Below are 18,057 nucleotides of genomic sequence, written 5' to 3'. Positions count from 1 at the left end.
TTCAAAACAAGGGCCAGAGGGTAGAACAGGTAAGGTAAGCAACGAGCTAAGTCTGAACTGCAGCATCAAAACTGCACACGACAGCTGGATCCAAGTTCTGCAGGGTGAGCTCTCGGCTCAGCCATGATGGAGAGTCCATCAGAGCTTCAGCAGCAAGACATTCTAAACAGAATGAAAAATACAGGAACTCACTAAGTCTAGAAGGCTTTGCTAAAGGGCGAGGCTGAGAAATACAAGGCCAGCAACAAACAGCCAGAGTACAAGTCTTTATTAAAAATAAGATCCTATAAAATTAAATAGGAAAGCAAAGGCCTTTTCCCACTTGCTTCTGCCCTGCACGCTTCTGTTGCTTCAGGTGACTTCCATGGCTTGAGTCCTGAATGAAGACTAAGGAGTTACAGCAAATCCATGCTGGAAAACAAGGAATTAGGCCGTGTAACACAAATTGCATAGAGGCAACACAGAAAGAGCATTTTCTTGGCCGTCTATGAAAAGGCAGACATCTCAGAGTGTCTGTAAATTGCCGGTGGATGGGAAGATCGGGAGTTGTCACACAACTCTTCCATGCCTGGAAGAAAGAGAACTCGGGATGTGAATCACCTCACGCCTCCCTCAGCAGACTGCTCTTGAGGCCAAGCCCCACTGAACGCCCTGAACACTGACAGGCACATCCCGAGCAGTGGATACTGACGCACAAGACCAGGCAAGCCTTGCTCTGGTCTGTCCTCTCACTGACAGTTCCCTCCACAAACAATTTAAAGTTCTGAGATAATCTTTTCCTGGAGACAGCTCACTTCAAGTCAATCCCAGACAGCCCCAGCACTGCCCAAAGCCCTCCACTAGCCAGGGAGTTTCGTGGTTTTGTACTCTGCCTTACCCGACAGCTCCAGATTACTGCACCAGTCTGTAGGTGATGTAGCGGCCTGCAGTCTCACTCGGTCTTATGATCTTCACCACCTAGAAGGGCGACAGAAGGAACTCATGATGGAGAGAAGCTGGTGGTGAGCTTCCCCTGCAGGGCTTCCCTGCCTGACATAGGCGCACACTCAGACCCAGACAGCGTGGCTGTAAAGCTGCGGCACTCAGCAGCCACAGAGACGGCCGACGCTGAGCTCCCTGCTTCGGCTGGGGCCATAGCGTGGAAGTGCCACCCCCCGGTGCAAGGAGAGGGGGAGACCACGGAGCATGGGGCTGGGTCTTATCTGCTGGCTGTCACCAGCCGATTCAGCAGGCAGCCAAGACTGTGGTGTCCCTGCTAGAAGCCTGCTCAGCTCACACACATCCGTACCCAACCTACAACAGCTTTTACGTTTGAAAGAGATACTTTCCCTGCCTCCAAGAGTTCTGAAGTGCTCTAGAGCGACTCCCCTCCTTGCCCTACCCACAGGAAATTGTCGCCTGAGTCTATTTCTCTCTTACCTGACCACGCTTTATTCCGAAGTACCGGGCCACAGGATCCCCGGCCTGTATCCTTGGGAGCTGGTTCTCTCTCAGCTTACTGTGCAGGGAGTCAAGGAGAAGCTCCCCTCGCAGAACACACCACTGGCCCAGGTGCCCGTTCATTAGCACAGCTCACAGAACAAAGTAATAAACCATCGCACGCAGATGTATTCATTTTCAGCCCAAAGCAAGCCTGCATCACACCCAGGCAGGAAGGGGAGAACAAACAAAGGATACTATCTGGCCAGTAGCTCAGTTACTTCTTCCTTTGTCATGACAACATGCTCTGGGACCAACTGTAAACAACAGGGGAGAGAGATTGTAAGATTAGAAAGCCAGAGAAAGCAACTGGCTCCTCACTGTGGTAGGAGAAGCAACACATTTGTCAGGAAGAAAAGTATGTCTGCCTCACTCAGCCCGGCCTTCCAACCGAAAGAAAGTCTCCAGGAACAGCTCGAGCCACAGCTCAGCACAAAAGACGGATCATCCCGCCTTTGCTCCACTGCCCGACACTGCTCACCTCGTGCTCTGTGATGTTGATCAGAAGCTCTTGCTGCAGAAACTGCTCCAGGATGTATTTGGGAGCCATATCTACCAGGGACTGGAAAGGGAAAGGTCTGTCAGACAGCAGTGCTGCTCTGGGACAGCCCTGCCTGTGCTCAGACACCAGTCACTGCAAGCGTGGGATCACTACACGTGCGCTCACACAGACACAGCTACGTGGGCAAAGAGCGCACAGATGTCCTGACTGCTGGCAAACATCCCCTGTTCGCTCACCCACCTCCTGGCTACTCACGGGCCCCCAGGTATTCTTCTGGAACCAGAAACGGCTGTTCTGGTTAAATACACTTGCATGTTAAGCAAGAGCCTGTATTAAGCTGCAACAGGCTTTAGTGGAAGACTTTATCTGGAATGAAATTCTAGGCTTTTATTTGCCTAAAGCGGCACTGAAAAACAGACAAGCAAAACACCCGCAGCCCACAACAACCCTCTGCCTCGGAGGCAGCTTTCTTTCACCGTACTTCGTACTTGCTTTGCTGAAGGGGTCATGCCTTGCTGTACCACGATCAGCGCTCTGGTGATGTTCTCCTCCTGCATCCTCTGGCAGTACATCTTGATCGTCTTTATTCCAACCTTGGGCTCCTCTGGAAAAGGAGCCGGCCCCAGGGTTACACGCAGCCCTCCCTCATTCCGCTGACAAACCCCCGCCCCAGCAAGCGAAGCCATCCCTTCCCGCGCAGCCCCGGGAGCCGGAGGAGGCTCTTCTCACCCGGGAAGAAGACGAACATCTGGTCGGTGGGATCGTCGTTGTGAGCCACCAGCACCGTCAGGTCGGTGCGCCGGGGCCGGCCCTCGCTGGGTTTGTCACCAAACTGCCCCTTGAACTCCTCCAGCGTCTGGTCCAGCTCGTCCTGGGTCACCAGGTAGCCCCGGTCGTGGCAGAGCTACCGAGAACGCCCTGCGGTCAGGCGGGCCAGCCCTCACCGCCCCGGGGACGGAGGACGGGGGGGAGTGGGCCGGGGCCTGGGCCCGTGCCCGGGCCCGGGCCGCCGTGGCACCGCCAGGCCGCCGCGCAGCCCCCGCTGCCCCGACAACACCCCCCGCCGGGTCTCATCCCCGCCCGCCCGCACCTGCATGATGGTCTTACGGATCTTCCACAGCCGGTACGTCTCCTCCTCGTCGTCCATGGCGGCCGCCACCTCCCGCACTGCCCGAGGTCCCCCCCGCGGGCTGCCCGCGTTAATGCCTGCTCGCGCGGAGACAGGCGGTGCCGGGGCGGCCGCGGGGGCCTCGGCCGCGGGGGCTCCTGGGAGCTGTAGTCCGCCTCCGGCTGCGGCTGCGGGGGGTGGCGGGGGTCCCTCTCCCGCAGCCGGGGCCGTTCCCCGCTGTCCGAGCCCCTTTCCCGGACAGGCCGCGGACCCATGTGCCGGTCAGGAGGGAAACCGTCGCCGCGCGGGGGAGGGGGGGGGAGGCGGGCCTGGCCTGCAGCGCCCGACCCCGCCCCATGGTCTGCCCCTGACACCCCCCCCCGCCCACATGGTCTCGCCCGCCCCGCCGATAAACATCTGCACGGCCACCCCGCCCCCCCTTTTGCTCTTCCATTGGTCAGGTTCCCATCCATCATCCCGGTCGAACACGCCTCTTTGCGCCCTTGACTGGCTGAGCGGCCGAAATGGGCGGTGCCTCCGAGCGTCCTAGCCGTCGATTGGCTGAGAGGCCGGAGGCGGTGAGGCGCGATGGGATGGGGTCGGGCGGTGCGGCGGGCGCTGCAGTGCGGGGTGGCGGCGGCGGCGGTGCGGGGCCCGGCCCGCAGCATGGTGAGTGCGGCCACGGCGGGGCCCGCTCCGCACCGCACCGGGGCCGGCGGTCAGGGCGCTGTCGGGCTGCCGCCGCGGCCGTGAGGTGCCCAGGGCGGGCGGTGGCGGCTGAGGCCTGGCCCCGGGGGGCGGACGAGCCTCCCCCACACCCATTGTGTGTCGCTCGGGGAAAGCGAAGGGCGCGGAGCCGCCGGCTCCGGTTTTGGGGGGGACGGACACGGGGACGGAGGCACCGAACCGCCGGTGCGGAGCCGGTCGCTGCTGAGGTCGCCCTCCCCGGGACCGGCGGGAGGGGTACAGGGAGGGGAGCGGGGGGGCGGCGGTCGCTGACAGCGTCCCCCGTCGCCCCCCGCAGTGTGCCCAGGCGGAGGACTGGCGCTCGGCCAAGGCCATCTATGATTTCCACGCCCGAGATATCGATGGCAACGACGTCTCTCTGGAGAAGTACCGGTAGGAGGGAAGGGGTTAGCGCCGCTCGGGCGTGGGGCCGGGACGGACACGGTCCTGGGGGGGAGGAGAAACGGGGCTCGAAGGACCTGGGGGGGGGAGGAACGGGGCTCAAAGGGCCTCGGCGTGGCGCCGGGCGGTGATTAAGCCGCGTTAGGACAATCTATTGTGTAACCCGGGAGAGCGGCTTGTTTACGGGCACCTTCCCGCCTCGCCCCGCTCCGGCCAAGGGGAACGGCTGCTGATTCACCCCCCTTTCCAGAGGCTACGTCTGCATCATCACTAACGTGGCTTCAAAATGAGGAAAAACCGCTGTAAACTACACTCAGCTTGTTGACTTGCACGCCAGATACGCTGAGAGGGGTTTACGCATCTTGGGCTTTCCCTGCAACCAGTTTGGAAAACAGGTATGTTGGGGGAGTGGGGCGAGGGCTCCCCGGGAGCTCAAGGATGGCCCTTGGCTGGCCGGGCTCCCTGCGTGGCCCTGGGGCACTCAAAGTGCCCCTTCCCTCTGTCAACTTCCTCAGGAGCCTGGGGACAACGCTCAGATTAAGGCATTTGCTGAAAACTACGGTGTGAAGTTTGACATGTACAGTAAGATCGACGTCAATGGGGACGATGCCCACCCGCTCTGGAAGTGGATGAAGGAGCAGCCCAAAGGAAGAGGCACCCTGGGCAAGTGAGTGTGGGAAGGGGAAGCTGCGGAAAGTGCAGCGGGCAGGGAGGGGGCAGCTCTGGGCTGCTCCATCCAAGCAGCTGGCCTGGAAGAAGGTTTTTTTCTGCCACAGTCTCACTCCTGGTTTTTTTTTTCCTCTCCTAGTGCAATAAAATGGAACTTCACTAAGGTAGGATACAGCTGCCTTCTCCAGGACTTGCCTGGGTCGCACGCTCCCCCTTTGGGGGGCTGTGGGGAGTCCCTGAGGTGTGGCAGGGAGGAGGGATCCTCACATCTGGGCTCTGCTGTGTGCAGTTACCCTGGATGTCAGGGTAGGAGCGTTCCCAGGGGCTCCTGCGCTGTCCTGGTCCCTGTGCTTAGAGACCCTTATAAGCCCCTAGCCTGGTTATCTCTAGCCCTGTCCCAGACTGGCAGTAACCAGCTGAGGGGGGAGCAGGTCTGCCAGGGGCTACAGCTCTGCGGGCAGGATCTGCTGCAGCCCAACCCCACCATAAGCAGCTCCCTGGGCTGCTCTGCCGCTCTCCGAGGGCTGCGGACCCTGTGTTACAGCTGTACTTGCTCACCTGGGTGCTGCTTCACTTCCACAGTTCCTCATTAACCGGGAGGGCCAAGTTGTGAAGAGGTACAGTCCCATGGAGGATCCCTACGTAAGTCTGCTGCTGGCACGGTTGGTGTTACAGCTCTGCCTGACCCATGGGAGAAGAAGTGCAACAGTGCTGCCAGCTCTCCGCAGATCACATCTGTGGAGAAACAGGGCAGTTCTGGCACTGAGCACTGCTCCAGGGCAGGCTCTGCTGCTGTGTCTCGGCTCTCTCCTCCTTTTGGCTGGGGGTGGGAGGGGAGCGGAGAGAAGGCACCCCAGTCCTCTGGGGGTGTTGGCTGTGGCACCAGGGGAAGTGGGTGCCCAGCACAGGGTGGCCCCAAGCAGTCCCTCTGGGGTGGGATGGAGGGGGCTTCAGGCATGTTTTTCAAGCCATTGATGTTCTCATAGCACAATGCTCCCTTCTTTCTCGCAGATCATCGAGAAGGACCTGCCTGCCTATCTGTAGAGACCTGTTCATCTTGCCCCTGCACTGTCCCTTCACCCCAGCATCAGCCCTCCTGGTGCCTGTGGAGTCTTCTCATCCAGCCCCAATGACGGTCTGTCTTCAAGCCAGCTTGCTGGTGAGGCAGACCTGAAGATCTGGCGTGCACCTGCTGGAAGAAGGCTTCAGGGAGCTGGTGGCTGCTGCCGGGCAACTCTTTTCTCTGGGCATAGGGCAGGATCTGGTGCCCCCTTGCAATAAATATATTACAAATGACCAGTTGTGGCTGGGTGTGGAATTGAGTAGTGGATGGGGCTGGATCTGCTGCTCCTAGGAAGAACGTGGAGCTTTGCAGGGGAGCCAAGACCTTATGCAACTCCTGAGCTCAGCAGGGATAATCCTCATTAGTGCTGAGGGGGAAATTGCACACAAATCCTGGGTCAGCTGGTGCTCCCAAGGGGCTCCCACAGGAAAAGCCAGAGCAGGGGGAAGGTGTGTGTCCCCTCTGGGACTGCAGCTCAGATCCTTCCTCACCCTAAACCCAACAGGCATCTGCCCTGATGAGGCAACTGGGTTGTTTTTCTCTGAGCACAGCTGAAGGCTCACACAGTACAGGCCCAGCAGCACACCCCTGACCCCAATACCCTTCCTGGCCCTGGCAGGGCAGCAAAGGGGACAGTTCCAGCAGTGGCGCAAACAATTACTGCAAAACAAAACTGAGTTGTATTGGGACACAGTGAAATACCTCACAACACCAGAGATGTGTCAGACCACAGGGTGCAGGCCCACAGGTGCATCCATCCTCCTCAGGAAATCTCAGCTGCAGCTTGTTGGTGCTTGCAAAGGCACCACTTTGTCTGGCCAAGCCCACAGATGGCCAGTGTCTCCCGTGGGCAGGGAGAGCTTGCATTTTACAGGTGATTTGCCATGTGGGAGTGCTGTTTTGCCTCTTTTCCCCAGGCTCTGGCAGAGGTGCTGGGTCTCCCCTTAAGATCCACAGCCCCCAACCACCCTGGGAACCCTGTCCTCAATGTGGGGCCAAGGCCCCATGGTCCTTGCTGGGGTCCCCCCAGTCTGATCCCCCCCACGTAGCTGCAGCCCAGCATGTCAAGGATGCCAGGAGGATCCTGCTCCAGCCTGCCTGACCACACACCCCCCCCCACCCCACCCCATAGGCCAGCTGGTTTCAGGAGCTGCCCCACAGCCCAGCTCCGTCTCACCATGAACTCTTGTCAGCAGCACTGCAATGCCCAGCCGCGGTTGTGCAAGGCGAGGTACGAATTGCTCCACTACAATCGTCCATGGCTCACCCCTGTCCCACCTCCTGTGGGGACAGAGCAGGGCTGGTAGTGCCTGGGTGAGATGTCCCGGGACTGCAGCAGCAACTGCTCGTGCTGGAGGAACATGCCTCAACAGTGGCTCCTTTATCTGTGTTTTCCCCAACAAAGCTGGGAGGGAGCAGCCTCATTGAAGGCCAGTGCCCAGGCTGGCTCCAGGGAGGATCCTCCTCTGCACAGCCCCTGCCCGGCTCATCCCAGGGAGAAGGGGGTGGCTTGGGACAGCAGTCCTCAACTGCCACTGGGCTGGTGGCACTGGAGGTAAACTCCAGCTGCTGGTAGGACCCTGGCCCTCGGATTCCCTATCCTGATCTGAGTCCCAGATGGGATCCTGGGGCAGGTCTATACCTCTAGACAGACGGACAGACAGACAGAGAGCTGGGACTTACAGAAATCTTATATGTGGCTTCCTTTCCATTTTTACTGAGCAGAATGAAAAATTATCCTTCTGAGGCAAGTAGAAAATTCAGGAATTATTAGTCAAAGGCACATATTCTAAAAAAATCTCTTTACATATATATACATCTCAATTAATTATAAATACACATAGAAAAACAAAGGCAAACAACAAGCAGATTAAAAAGTGCTAACAAAAAGGTGTAAGGGAAGAAAAAAAGGGATTCATTTAAAAATACATACAATCAGTAGGACAACTGCATAATAATTTAGTTAAAAGATATCGTTACATATTATTAACCCTGACAAAAACACAGGATTGGGGCAGAGAAGGGCCTCCTTGAAGGTGCTCTCTGTCTTTCCAGAGATCAGGGAGGGAGAATTGCATATATTTTAAAATTAATATCAAAGCCAGCAGCTAAGGCTCCGGGTGATGGTGGAGAAGTGGCTGGCGGAGGGTGCCTAGCAGGAGAATTCCTCCTTGTTATTCCTGAGTTTAAACCTCTCTGAAATGGGTTTTCCCAGTGTCCTTTTCTCTCCTCACTGAGAATTCAGCAAGCGCCGAGCAAACGAACCAGGACATGGGTGAAGGCAGGGCCTCTCCACGACTGGTGTGGACTAGGACGTATTTTAAATAAGAGGAGGGTCTGGGGAAGGGGAGAGCCTTGCTCTGTTCAGGACTAGGAAAAAGCTGTTGCAGCACCCGGAGAAAGCAGCACTCCCCAGGCGGCCCCGCGGCGAGAGGCGAGCACGGCTGCCACAAGCAAAGCTGGGGGAAAAGCACAAACTTCTCAGGGCAGCAGCGGGGTGGGGGCACACAGGGGCTCCCTGTCTTTGGTGTTTACTTTGAGGTAAGGAGGTTTCCTTGAATGCAGTAAAACGCAGCCCCGAGCGGCCCCGACTGCAGGGCTGATCTCGGCCAGGCAGGCTGGCAGGAGGCAGATGCCAGCTGGGGAAGGTGGGAGGTAAGGACAAGCCCCCAAAACAAAGGGCAGGGACCAGAGCAACCTCAAAAACAAGCCCACACGTGCATCGCACGGGGCAGGTCCATGGTCTTAATGTGTCGGAGAAGGCAACTCCCATCTAAGCAGGAGCACAAACACTGCGGACACTGACCCAAAGCACTTCCCAACAACAAACAGAGCACTTGGCCAAACCCTGAGCCCTGGGGGAAACATGGGGAGGGGGGGGGTGTCAAGGCTCTCTGCCTGGAGGAGAGGACTCCACCAGGCACTGTAAAGTTCCAGCCCCCTCAAGACGGACCTGTCAGGGCATGGGGGATCCCAGCAGAGGCCTCTGCCAGCTGGACCTCCTTCCCCAGGTCCTCCCTGAGGAAGGGCTGGGCCAGCCAGGGAAGGTCTTTCATCCTTCCCCTTAAAACATCCTGGTGCCACTTCTAGGAAATACCTCGATGACTCAAGGCAGAGAAAAGAAACAGCAGAGGGGAGGCTTGCAGAGGAGCTGCCAGGCCTGGAGCATTCCTGCCAGCAGGCAGCTTCCTGCCAGACTCCTTAGATTAAAGAGAGAAAACAAAAGAGAGTTTCCCCCGGACCTGCCGAGGTGAGATGCTGCTGGAACAGGGATGGTGGCAGAAGTGGCTGGAGGCTACCTCTGTCCTGGGGAGAAGGCAGCTTGCCCAGCCGCTCCTGGCCGAGGGGCAGTGGGTTGTCTGGGGCAGTGCTTTGCAAAAAAGCAGCCCTTTGCTCTTTGGTATTGGAGGTTGAATTTGCAGCATGAGCAGTGATACTGCACATCCTCGGTGCTCACCAGGGAACTCTTCCCTTCTGGGGCCTGAAAGCAGCTCTCACTAAGGTCAGTGGTGGGCAGGGCTGGGGATCCAGATCCAGACACGCAGGCCCGTGTCCATGGCCCAGCCAAGGACAAGCCCTACAGAACAGGAGCGGTGAGACAGCCGGGTGAAAGGCCACCATGCGATAGCAAGAAGTTGGACAAAGCACGGCCAGCCACAGCGACCTTCCGAGGCTAAAGTGCAGGACAGGCTGATCGGATGTGCGGCCCTTTTGCTCCAGGGAATCCCCCCATGGTCCCGGTGTGGCTAAGCTCTGACAAACTCACAAGCCTTGCCACCATACTGACAAACAAGGTGTGGGAGCAAGCAGTTCCTGCCCTCTGCTGCGGAGCTCAGGCAGCCCCAGAGGTGTCAGTGTCCCATCCCAGGGAGGGCAGAGCAGGCACAGTCAGTTTTGCTTCTCTCAGCTACACCCGCTCAGAGGGACACTTAAGCTCAGTGGTTCCCAACTCCTCTGGGACAGCATTCCCTTCCCCTTCACACCTGCCTTCAGACCCAGCCCTCCAGAGCAGCCTCAAGGTCCACAGCAGGGCTGGGGCAGCCCAAGAGGAAAGCTGGCAGCAGCCAATGCAGATACAGTTTGGTCAGCCAGCTCTCAGGGGGAACTGGGCTCTCACCCTTCAGTAACAGACCAGCACTCTGGTCACTGGGCTGTTTTGGAGACCAGACATGTCCCTGCCCAGCTCAGGGGGTAGCAGCCGCATAGCTCTGGGCTGGAGGGCTGGGGAAGGCACAACCCAGCTCGGAAACTCAGTAGTCTGCAGGGGGACGGGCACAGAGGAGGGGGCATCTCTCCTCAGTCCTACATGGGCACTGACCTTTGAGCAGGACTTGAACACAGCAGAGGCCATCAGTTCAGATCAGCTGAACTTGGCAGCACTCAACTCCCCCCAAGCGCATGTTATATACAAATCTATACATGCCTGACTGTATATTATATATAAATAAACTTTGCTTTAAGGAACTATAGGTTTCTTTTCTTCCCTCAGAAACAGAAAAGGGTTAGTCCAAACCAGTAGAAAAGCCGGGGCTCCCCAGCTCTCACCTCTGCACCAAAGGATATGGATCCACAGTGGCCGAGCATCGCCTGGCATGCCCAGATGGCTTTCAGAAGTCTGGGAAAGGCCCACTGAACTGGATCACACTCTGGCGCTCCTGGGGGACCATGTTCTCCTGGGGGGCCCCATTTAACGTCCTTAACATGTCCTCCAGGATCTCTCTGAAATTGATATTCCCATCCTGTTGGACAAAATCTTCCTGCTGCTGCTGCAGTGTCTGCAAGGGTCCTGGGTGAGGCAGAGGCAGGATGGGGGCCGGGCTCTTGAAGGCAGAAGGGTGGCTGAAGCTAAAGGGTAATCCATGCTGCTGGTGTGGCTGGAGAATGGACTCCGAGGGGAAGCACAACACACTGGGCTCTGGGTTCATTACCACATCGGGAATGCTGCTGCTAGGAGGGCTGTAGGTCAAGTCCAGGATCTCATCCTGGTGCAGGGAATGCCTGGGCAGGGGGACCCCAGGCCCTGTCTGCGTGAGGTCCGGGGGCTGTGGCAGGATGGGCAGCGTCAGGGAGAACTGAGGGCTCTGCTCTTGGGCCTGGAGGAGTTGGTTGTGCTTTCGCTTCACGTTCTCATCCATCTGCTTCAGCTCCTCCAGCACCTTATGGACACAGCTCTCTGGGATCTTTATCCCTAGGGGAGGAACATGCATCAGTCCCCAAAGCACTTTCAGAAGGGACAGCGCACTGTGAGGACAGAGGGATGGGCAGCAGCACTGGGGCCCATTTATCAAGCACACTCCCAGCCTGCAGAACAGGGAGACGGGACTGCAACCAGAGCAAAAGCAGCTCCACAGCAGGCTCGTAGCAGGCAGCAACAGCACCGCTTCACATGGGCATGGAGGGGACAGCTCAGGTCTGGCTCACACTCTCTGCCCAGTGCCCAAACACCTGTCAGGGTAGCCCCATCTCCCCTCCTTCCCATGGGGTCACCTAAGCAGTGGGTGCTTCCAGGCTGGAACATGTCCTGGTTTAGGAAGGGAATCTTGGCATTGGGCAACTGGACCCCTTCTTCCTTCTCCTAAAATGTCCTGCTCCCCTTCCCCTTCCCAGTACTTCACCCACCGACTTGTTTCTTCTTCTCCTTGGTCTTGAGGCGGACGATCTGCAGGTAGCTGGTGTTGGTGATGTCTGCCATAATGCTGGCGATCTTGCTCCAGACCCGCAGCAGGGCCCCGCATAGCATGTAGTAGTGACGCAGGCGCATGCCCTGGAAGCACTCCTTCCCCTCCTGGATCAGCTTGCAGCTCCTGTTCCTGTAGTTCAAATGGGAGAATACCACCTGCATCAGTACAGGCTCCCACAGCAGAGCAGGATCCCCCCCACCCACAGCCTCCCTGGCATGGCCCTTCCCCACGGCCACAGACAGGGACCCTCTCCCCAACACCAGCTCTGCCTTGGGGAGGGCAGGACAGGTCAGGGCTGCAGATGCCTTACCAGACAGCATGGTTACACTTCTTCAAGGAGAAGCGGTAACTGCTCTCCCAGTGCTCCTTGGCTTCCTCAGGCGACACCTGCAGAAGAAACACACAGCACTGGAGATTTTCCACTGTCCAATATGCAGCTGAGACTTGAAATCCAGGGCTGGGAGTCAGGATACCCGGCTGCTACCACTATCTCTGGCCAAACTACAACAGGGCTACAAGGATCTGTGAAGTGGTTACAGTAAATGTCCTTTCAAAGCCATCCCTGCCCAGAGAAAGAGGCTCTTCCCTCTCCCCACACTGGAGGGCTGTAGCTCCTACCTACCCGGTGGTACTTCTTCTGCAGACTGTCCAGGCTTTCAGGTTGGCTTTGCTTCCCAATATTTGGCTTGTAGAGGATGAAGTTCTTCCCACGGCTCTGCTCTGCCAGCAGACAGGTATGTTTGGAGCCTCGCATCTGCCAGGGTAGAGCTGATGGTTAGAGCCTCTCTCCCCAAGCCCATATTTCTCTAAACTACCCCCCTTCCTGCCAGGATGGAGGTTCTTGAAGATATCTCCCAGCCCCCAGCAAGAGGTCAGACATAGACCTCTTATAGCCATGGTGGATCTCCTCCCGTTGGAGTCATCTTCCAAGATGAGGTGCCATGCTGGCAGACCCCAGGACCTACCTTGTAGGAGAGGTAGAACCCATCAAAGGATCCTGTCAGTTTGAGTGACTTCTCATAAGCTTCCTCCCACTTTAAGCCTCTGTCGACACTGATCTAAACGGGGACAAACAGAGGGATTCTGTAACTTCAGAGTGCAGGACAAGTGCACCAGTGTCTGTCTCACAAATCCCACCCTCAACATAAACTTGGTGCTGCTGCAGCTTAGAAATACACTGCCAGACTGCCCTCCCAGGTATGGCAGCCGCCAGCTCCTGGGGCAGGGCAGGGCCTCTCCTTGCCTCCTCTGTGTAACTCCCCGCATCAGTCACCTGCTCATGACCAAGGCAGATATGAAAAAAACATGACACAAAGCCACGCAGCAGGGGAAGGGACCCAGTAGCTCTCACAGCCCCAGACTGGGAAGCACTGGAGAAGACTGGACTGCCAAGATAGCTGTGCAGGCTGCCTACCTTATAAAACACGACCTGCCCATCCTGTGGGTGCCCAGGGGTCAGGAAGACCTCCTTGCTCTCCTCGTAGATCTCATCCACTCCTGGGGCTAAATCTGTAGAAGGAAAAAATACTGCTGTAAGATACATCTTCCCATACCACCTTCTCTCTCTGCAAGATTCTCTAGATCTGCGCTGTGTGGGGATACCGCACTGACTGAGACAGCCATGGCCATGGAACCACCAACACCGGTCAGCACAGGGAGGAACAGGGAACCTCAGGGGGGCAGTAGGAAGAGATCTGGCCACCCCTCTTTCTCCATACCTAGGATGCCCATGTCGTATTTGCCCTCCTTCTTATCCTTTTCAATCAGATAGTCAAAGGTGTCAGAAAAATACTGGAAGAGCATGTTCTGCTTGTCCACCTCCAGACCCAGGATGCGGTTCAGGAACTTGGTGATAGAGCAGTCTGCAAGAACATGGTGGGTCAGGGAACATGGCGCAGCTGGGCATGGGACCCACCAGCACAGTCACAAAAAGAGCCACCCAACATCCCTTCCCGATGGCAGCACAGCACTAATACACAAGAGAGCAGCCCAAGGGCTGTTCTTCCAGGCTGTGGTCAACTGCCAGGATGCTGCAGGGAAATGTGATCTGCAGTGCCAGCTAACCCCCACAAGACATTCCCATCAAAGCAAGCACCGTGCCCAGCTGCACAGCAAACCTCTCAAGGCCGTGGCCCTATGCAGATGGGCTGGGTGGGCCATGACACCACCACCTCTTTCATTTCTCCCCTATTTTGGGCAGGAAAAGCTTGACACATACCCTTCTCCACTGAGACAGTGCCATACTTCATCTGATTGCAGCAGATCCCCACAGAGATGAGACCTTGCTTCATTTCTGGAATGGCAGAAGACAGCTTGTGCATTTTAGGGTCAAGCCTCCCCTCAGCAGTCCTGCAGGGCCGCTGCCCCTCCAGCTGTGCCCATTATTTTGCACCTAAGTCTCTCCCAGACTCTTTTTCCCCCCATGCCTGCTAGGCTGACATGCATCTGGGTAGCCAATCACCCCACTCACTAGTGAGCTGCTAAGCCAGTGGTACTGTTCCCTCTTTCTGACCTTCTGCTCGGTTCTTCAGGCATCCCAAACCTGAGACCAACCCGGCCAGCAAGATGCAGAAGAAATCCCAGAGCTGGTAATGTTCTTACCACGGAAAAACGCAGCCTCCCCTCTATCATAGCTCTTGGGCACAGGAACTCTGTTCTCCGTGTGGTTGAGGATAGTGGAGAGAACTCTGTCTAGTGCTTTAGCCCCGTACTGTGAAAGGAGACAAGAGTCATACATGGGACAAACCTACACTGGCAGCCCAGCAGTGGACTGAGTGTGTCACAACACTTCTGCTGGCACTGTGGAGAAAGCCATCACCTCCAGGAAGGCCACCAAGCTGGTGGCTGTGCCAAGGGTGAAGCTGTGTGTCAGGGGCCTCCTCTGTCTCTAGGGGACCAGAGTACAGGAACCTGCATGTCTGCACCCCGGTGCCGGCACCAGCTTGGGGGGAGAGGCCCAAGTGCCCTTCCCAGCTCCCCCGTGGGAGAACAACCCTCCCACCAGCGTGGTGCTCAGATGCATGACACTGATCATTAACTCAGTTCTGTGTGCTGTACATGGGGATACAGGTGGGGAGCTGGGCGCTGATGCTGCTAGGCCAGATTCTGCCTGTAGATGCCAGCAATGATCTTTCTGGCTCTGGCTCCCACTGAAGGCAGCTGCTAACTACTTCAACTCCTCCTTGGCTGAGCTAGCCCAAGCACAGCCGCAAGTTACCTTATTCTCAAAGTTGTACTTGCTGAGGTCTCGGGATTCGGTGGCCCGGCGGTCTCCATGAGTTAAGGCACCCTAGGAAGACAAACCAAACAAAAAGTTCTTACTTTTAGCTGTTGCAAAACACCAGAGAAGGATGGCCAAAGTCAAGTCTCGGAAGAGGCCAGGATAAGAACATGCTGTGGGGAGGCAGTGTTCCTCTGGAATATTGAGACTTCACTGACATATTTGGGGATTTATCAGAAGTGAATAAAAATGAAACAGAGACAAATTAATTATTCCATTAGTTATTTCATCAGCTTTCTGGAAACTGATGGGTGTATGCTCCTGTAACAATGGGGGAATTCCAGCATCTGGAATTGGGTTCTGCTTCACTGAAATTCCTCCTGATGCCTTGGTTACATATTCTTCACTTCCTTTCCCAAATCCCAGGATGCTAAAAGCCTTCTGCATTCCACAGCTACAATGCCTTCAGTTAGGGGTGATGCAATCCCCTGTACTAGTTACACTGGCCATGCCAGTGGGAACACCAAATGGAAGCTCTTCAGAGAGAATTGGAACTGACATGTTAATCTCTGCTGCAGGGCACTTACTAGGCTCTCCAGACGTTTTGCCACGATGGATGCAAACCTCCTCTCCCCTGCCAGCTCAGAGATAAGGAAGACATACTCTGGAGCAGAAACCTGGTTTGATCGGTGCGTTCGACCTACAGGGACGTGAGAGCAGAGATGAAAGGAGAGGTTGGTATAGCCTGTCTGGTATGGGAAGGGAAGCTGAGCAGAGGCGAGAGCACCAAAACAACTTTCCATGTCATAGCTGGTTTTCAAAGGAGGGAAAAGGACAGAGGCACAGTTGCATTCATCACCCTGGTGCTCCTGAGACCTTGGCAGAGTTGAGTTTATAGCCCTGACCCTCTCAGGTTGAGGAGTGACTCCCCAGCTTGAGCTAGGATGTACATTATTTCTTTTGTGCTCATGTATTGAGGAACTGTCCCTCCCCATCCTACAGAGCCTCCCCAGGGTGGAACAGAAATCCCCAGGCATCCCTAGCATGTTTCATGAGGACACACTGCTAACATGTATGGGAGAGTTCCCCCTTCCCACGCTGCAAATCACTCATGAAGTCAACACAAACCTTCCCCACACGAGAAATCAGTCACAACTGCTGTGTGTCTGCACTCCCATCCTGGCAAAACAGAGGAGCACTGGGCTCTGCAAGGTGCTGTATCTCAGAAAACTAAATACACCTGTCCCAGCAGCAGCACCAGACCGGTTCAGGCAGCCATGCATGCCTTTCCTTCCCAGGACTGCCCAGGGCTTCATGGTCTGAACAACATTCAGGGGAAGGGGACAGTGACCAAGAACACTCAGCCCTCACCAAACTGCTGTATGGCCCGGTCTGCGCTCCAGGGCAACTCCAACGTCATGTGGACCCGGCGCTTCTGGTTTTTCACCCGTCTGTCTGCTTGGAGAGAGATACCTGAGCTGGAGGCCTCAGAGATTATTGCTACAAGCTAAGGGAGAGACAAGAAGTGAGAAAGGAGAGTGAGATTCCTGGACACTTGCAAAACTGCTTCAAGAAACAGCCCAAAGCACAGCAGTAGCCCCAGCCCATGAAGGGACCCAGGACTCCTTGTCACCTTCCAGCAGGTCAAACAGATGGACAGAAAGCTGCAGAGCCTTGTTGGCCCGAGGCTGGCAAGGCACAAGCATGCAAAAGCACCCTCCCTTTCCTTCCCATCAGTGTACTCACTCCCGTGCAGATGTTTGGAAGTTTCCTTAGCCCGAACCTGACTCACCTTTTCCCCTTTCATAAAACGCTCCTTCTCCTTCAGGTTGACGTGATCTATAGAGAGGCCTTGCTCTGCACGAGACTCAAACATGACGGAGCCATCCGGTCTACAAACCACCCGGCCCTTCCGCCCCGTCATCTGCAAAAACGACGCAGGAGAGAGAGAGGCTGTTAGCAGAGGGGAGAGACCTGCATAGTGCAATAAGTCAATTTAAAAAGTCAATTCTCAACATCTTTCTCAGACTGCAAGCAAGGAGAGGAACCCCCTTTGCTGGCCCCTTTTCCTGTCACCCAGTGCCATCAAAATATACTCTTGATTGTGAGGTGTACCTCAGCCACATGCTCTGGTCCCCCAAAGTGATTGATCAATTCATCCAAGGTATTGAGAGGTAGCTCTTTGCCCAGTGCTTTTACTTTTGCTAGGAGGTCCTGCTTCATCTTTTCCACATGTTCTAGCTCCCTCAGGCCATGTATCTCTTTCTGGGAAGGCAGCATGTGAAAGTTACCTGCAATGTAAAATGCAAGAGTTTAGAGTCACCTGGTAATTGCAAATTGGAAAAAAAAAAAGGGGGGGGGAGGAGGGAGGGGGGAGGTGGGAGGAAGTTTGAAAGGATTTTGAAAGGGCTTCTGGGCAGACTATCTGATGAGCAGGCAAAGACGCCTTGACTTGCAATAAATGCTGCTGAGCATGCAGTGAGTTCCCTCTATGCTTCCCCATGTTTTGGTGGGGGAAGGAACATGCAGGGCAAATTCCTCCTGCTCACTGATCACAGCAGGTTAATGTGAATCAACCTCACAAGCCCAAGTTTGACCATCACAGGATAAAATCTAGTGAAGACTGTAAAGCTGTCGCAAGCACAGGAGCTTCACCATTCCAGGAAGACACCAAGAGAGTCTCCTCCCATTAGCTCGTTGACTCTGCAATCCCCTTAGCCAGCAAAAGGGTCACGTCTGATCTGCCGCTGTCTGTGCTTGCAGGGTACTGGGGTGGGTGGCTGCCTCCAGCTGCGCACCTGTGCACTGGGTGCCATGCACTAGAATGAAGTGACTCTGGTTCCCAGTCCCCCCCAGCGAGGAAGGAGCTAACCCTGTGCTGCTGCTATACTTACTTCTGTCCTCCGTTGTGTAGCCGTTGTAGGTGTGCTCAACGAAGATGACATCATCTGTCTCAAACACAGACTCCGGGGAGGAGTTGAAGTCACTGTCGAGTCCCATGTCAGAGTCAGTGCTGCTGTCATCACTGATCTTGATCACACCCACAGGGTCACACATGCCTTTCAGAGCCTTGGCGCAGCGGCCCCTCTGCTTCCCTGCAAGGGAGAGCAAGCAGTGTCAAGGGAGAGTCCCCAGCCTCGTGCATCAATGCAGAACAGCAAGTGCCAGCTCAGAAAGAGGAGGAGGAGAAATCACAAAATAGCTGAG

The 18,057-nt window shown here is 56.0% G+C and overlaps 3 protein-coding genes across 9 annotated transcripts in view; 1 reads left to right on the top strand and 2 right to left on the bottom strand.

Moving 5' to 3' along the window:
- Nucleotides 1–253: 253 nt before the first annotated feature.
- POLR2E (RNA polymerase II, I and III subunit E) lies at nt 254–3,196 on the bottom strand. Of its 2 annotated transcripts, none has more exons than XM_049807950.1 (8): nt 3,072–3,196; nt 2,711–2,885; nt 2,470–2,585; nt 1,961–2,041; nt 1,678–1,736; nt 1,420–1,498; nt 878–957; nt 254–568 (listed from the first exon to the last, which is right to left on the bottom strand). In XM_049807950.1, exons 1-7 carry the CDS (start codon nt 3,126–3,128, stop codon nt 892–894), a joined length of 633 nt encoding a protein of 210 aa, XP_049663907.1. In that variant the 5' UTR covers nt 3,129–3,196; the 3' UTR covers nt 254–568; nt 878–891. The 2 variants fall into 2 exon arrangements, with proteins under 2 accessions (XP_049663907.1, XP_049663908.1); XM_049807951.1 differs by having other exon boundaries at nt 254–411.
- Nucleotides 3,197–3,631: 435 nt separating this feature from the next.
- Nucleotides 3,632–6,174, top strand: GPX4 (glutathione peroxidase 4). Its single transcript, XM_049807953.1, has 7 exons — nt 3,632–3,758; nt 4,114–4,208; nt 4,468–4,612; nt 4,733–4,884; nt 5,026–5,050; nt 5,469–5,528; nt 5,898–6,174. The coding sequence occupies exons 1-7, from the start codon at nt 3,678–3,680 to the stop codon at nt 5,928–5,930; spliced, it is 591 nt and encodes a 196-aa protein (XP_049663910.1). The 5' UTR covers nt 3,632–3,677; the 3' UTR covers nt 5,931–6,174.
- SBNO2 (strawberry notch homolog 2) overlaps nt 5,535–18,057 on the bottom strand; it is a 69,458-nt gene continuing 56,935 nt past the window's right edge. For 4 of the 6 annotated variants that reach the window (XM_049807865.1, XM_049807866.1, XM_049807867.1 and 1 more), the window contains 15 exons: nt 17,745–17,945; nt 16,966–17,141; nt 16,643–16,774; nt 16,222–16,357; nt 15,438–15,550; nt 14,848–14,919; nt 14,232–14,340; nt 13,849–13,923; nt 13,349–13,492; nt 13,045–13,139; nt 12,596–12,688; nt 12,253–12,384; nt 11,941–12,017; nt 11,569–11,759; nt 7,735–11,137 (listed from right to left, as the gene is read on the bottom strand). In XM_049807865.1, coding sequence (XP_049663822.1) covers nt 10,557–11,137; nt 11,569–11,759; nt 11,941–12,017; nt 12,253–12,384; nt 12,596–12,688; nt 13,045–13,139; nt 13,349–13,492; nt 13,849–13,923; nt 14,232–14,340; nt 14,848–14,919; nt 15,438–15,550; nt 16,222–16,357; nt 16,643–16,774; nt 16,966–17,141; nt 17,745–17,945 — 2,327 coding nt within the window. In that variant the 3' untranslated portion in view covers nt 7,735–10,556. Of the gene's footprint in view, nt 5,622–7,671; nt 7,692–7,734; nt 11,138–11,568; nt 11,760–11,940; nt 12,018–12,252; nt 12,385–12,595; nt 12,689–13,044; nt 13,140–13,348; nt 13,493–13,848; nt 13,924–14,231; nt 14,341–14,847; nt 14,920–15,437; nt 15,551–16,221; nt 16,358–16,642; nt 16,775–16,965; nt 17,142–17,744; nt 17,946–18,057 lie in introns of those variants that run through there. The other 2 variants (XR_007506985.1, XR_007506986.1) reach the window with 2 other exon arrangements.

This window comes from Accipiter gentilis, chromosome 8 (assembly GCF_929443795.1).
Source record: "Accipiter gentilis chromosome 8, bAccGen1.1, whole genome shotgun sequence".
NCBI lineage: Eukaryota > Metazoa > Chordata > Aves > Accipitriformes > Accipitridae > Astur > Astur gentilis.
This window is presented reverse-complemented; position numbering and strand designations above follow the sequence as displayed.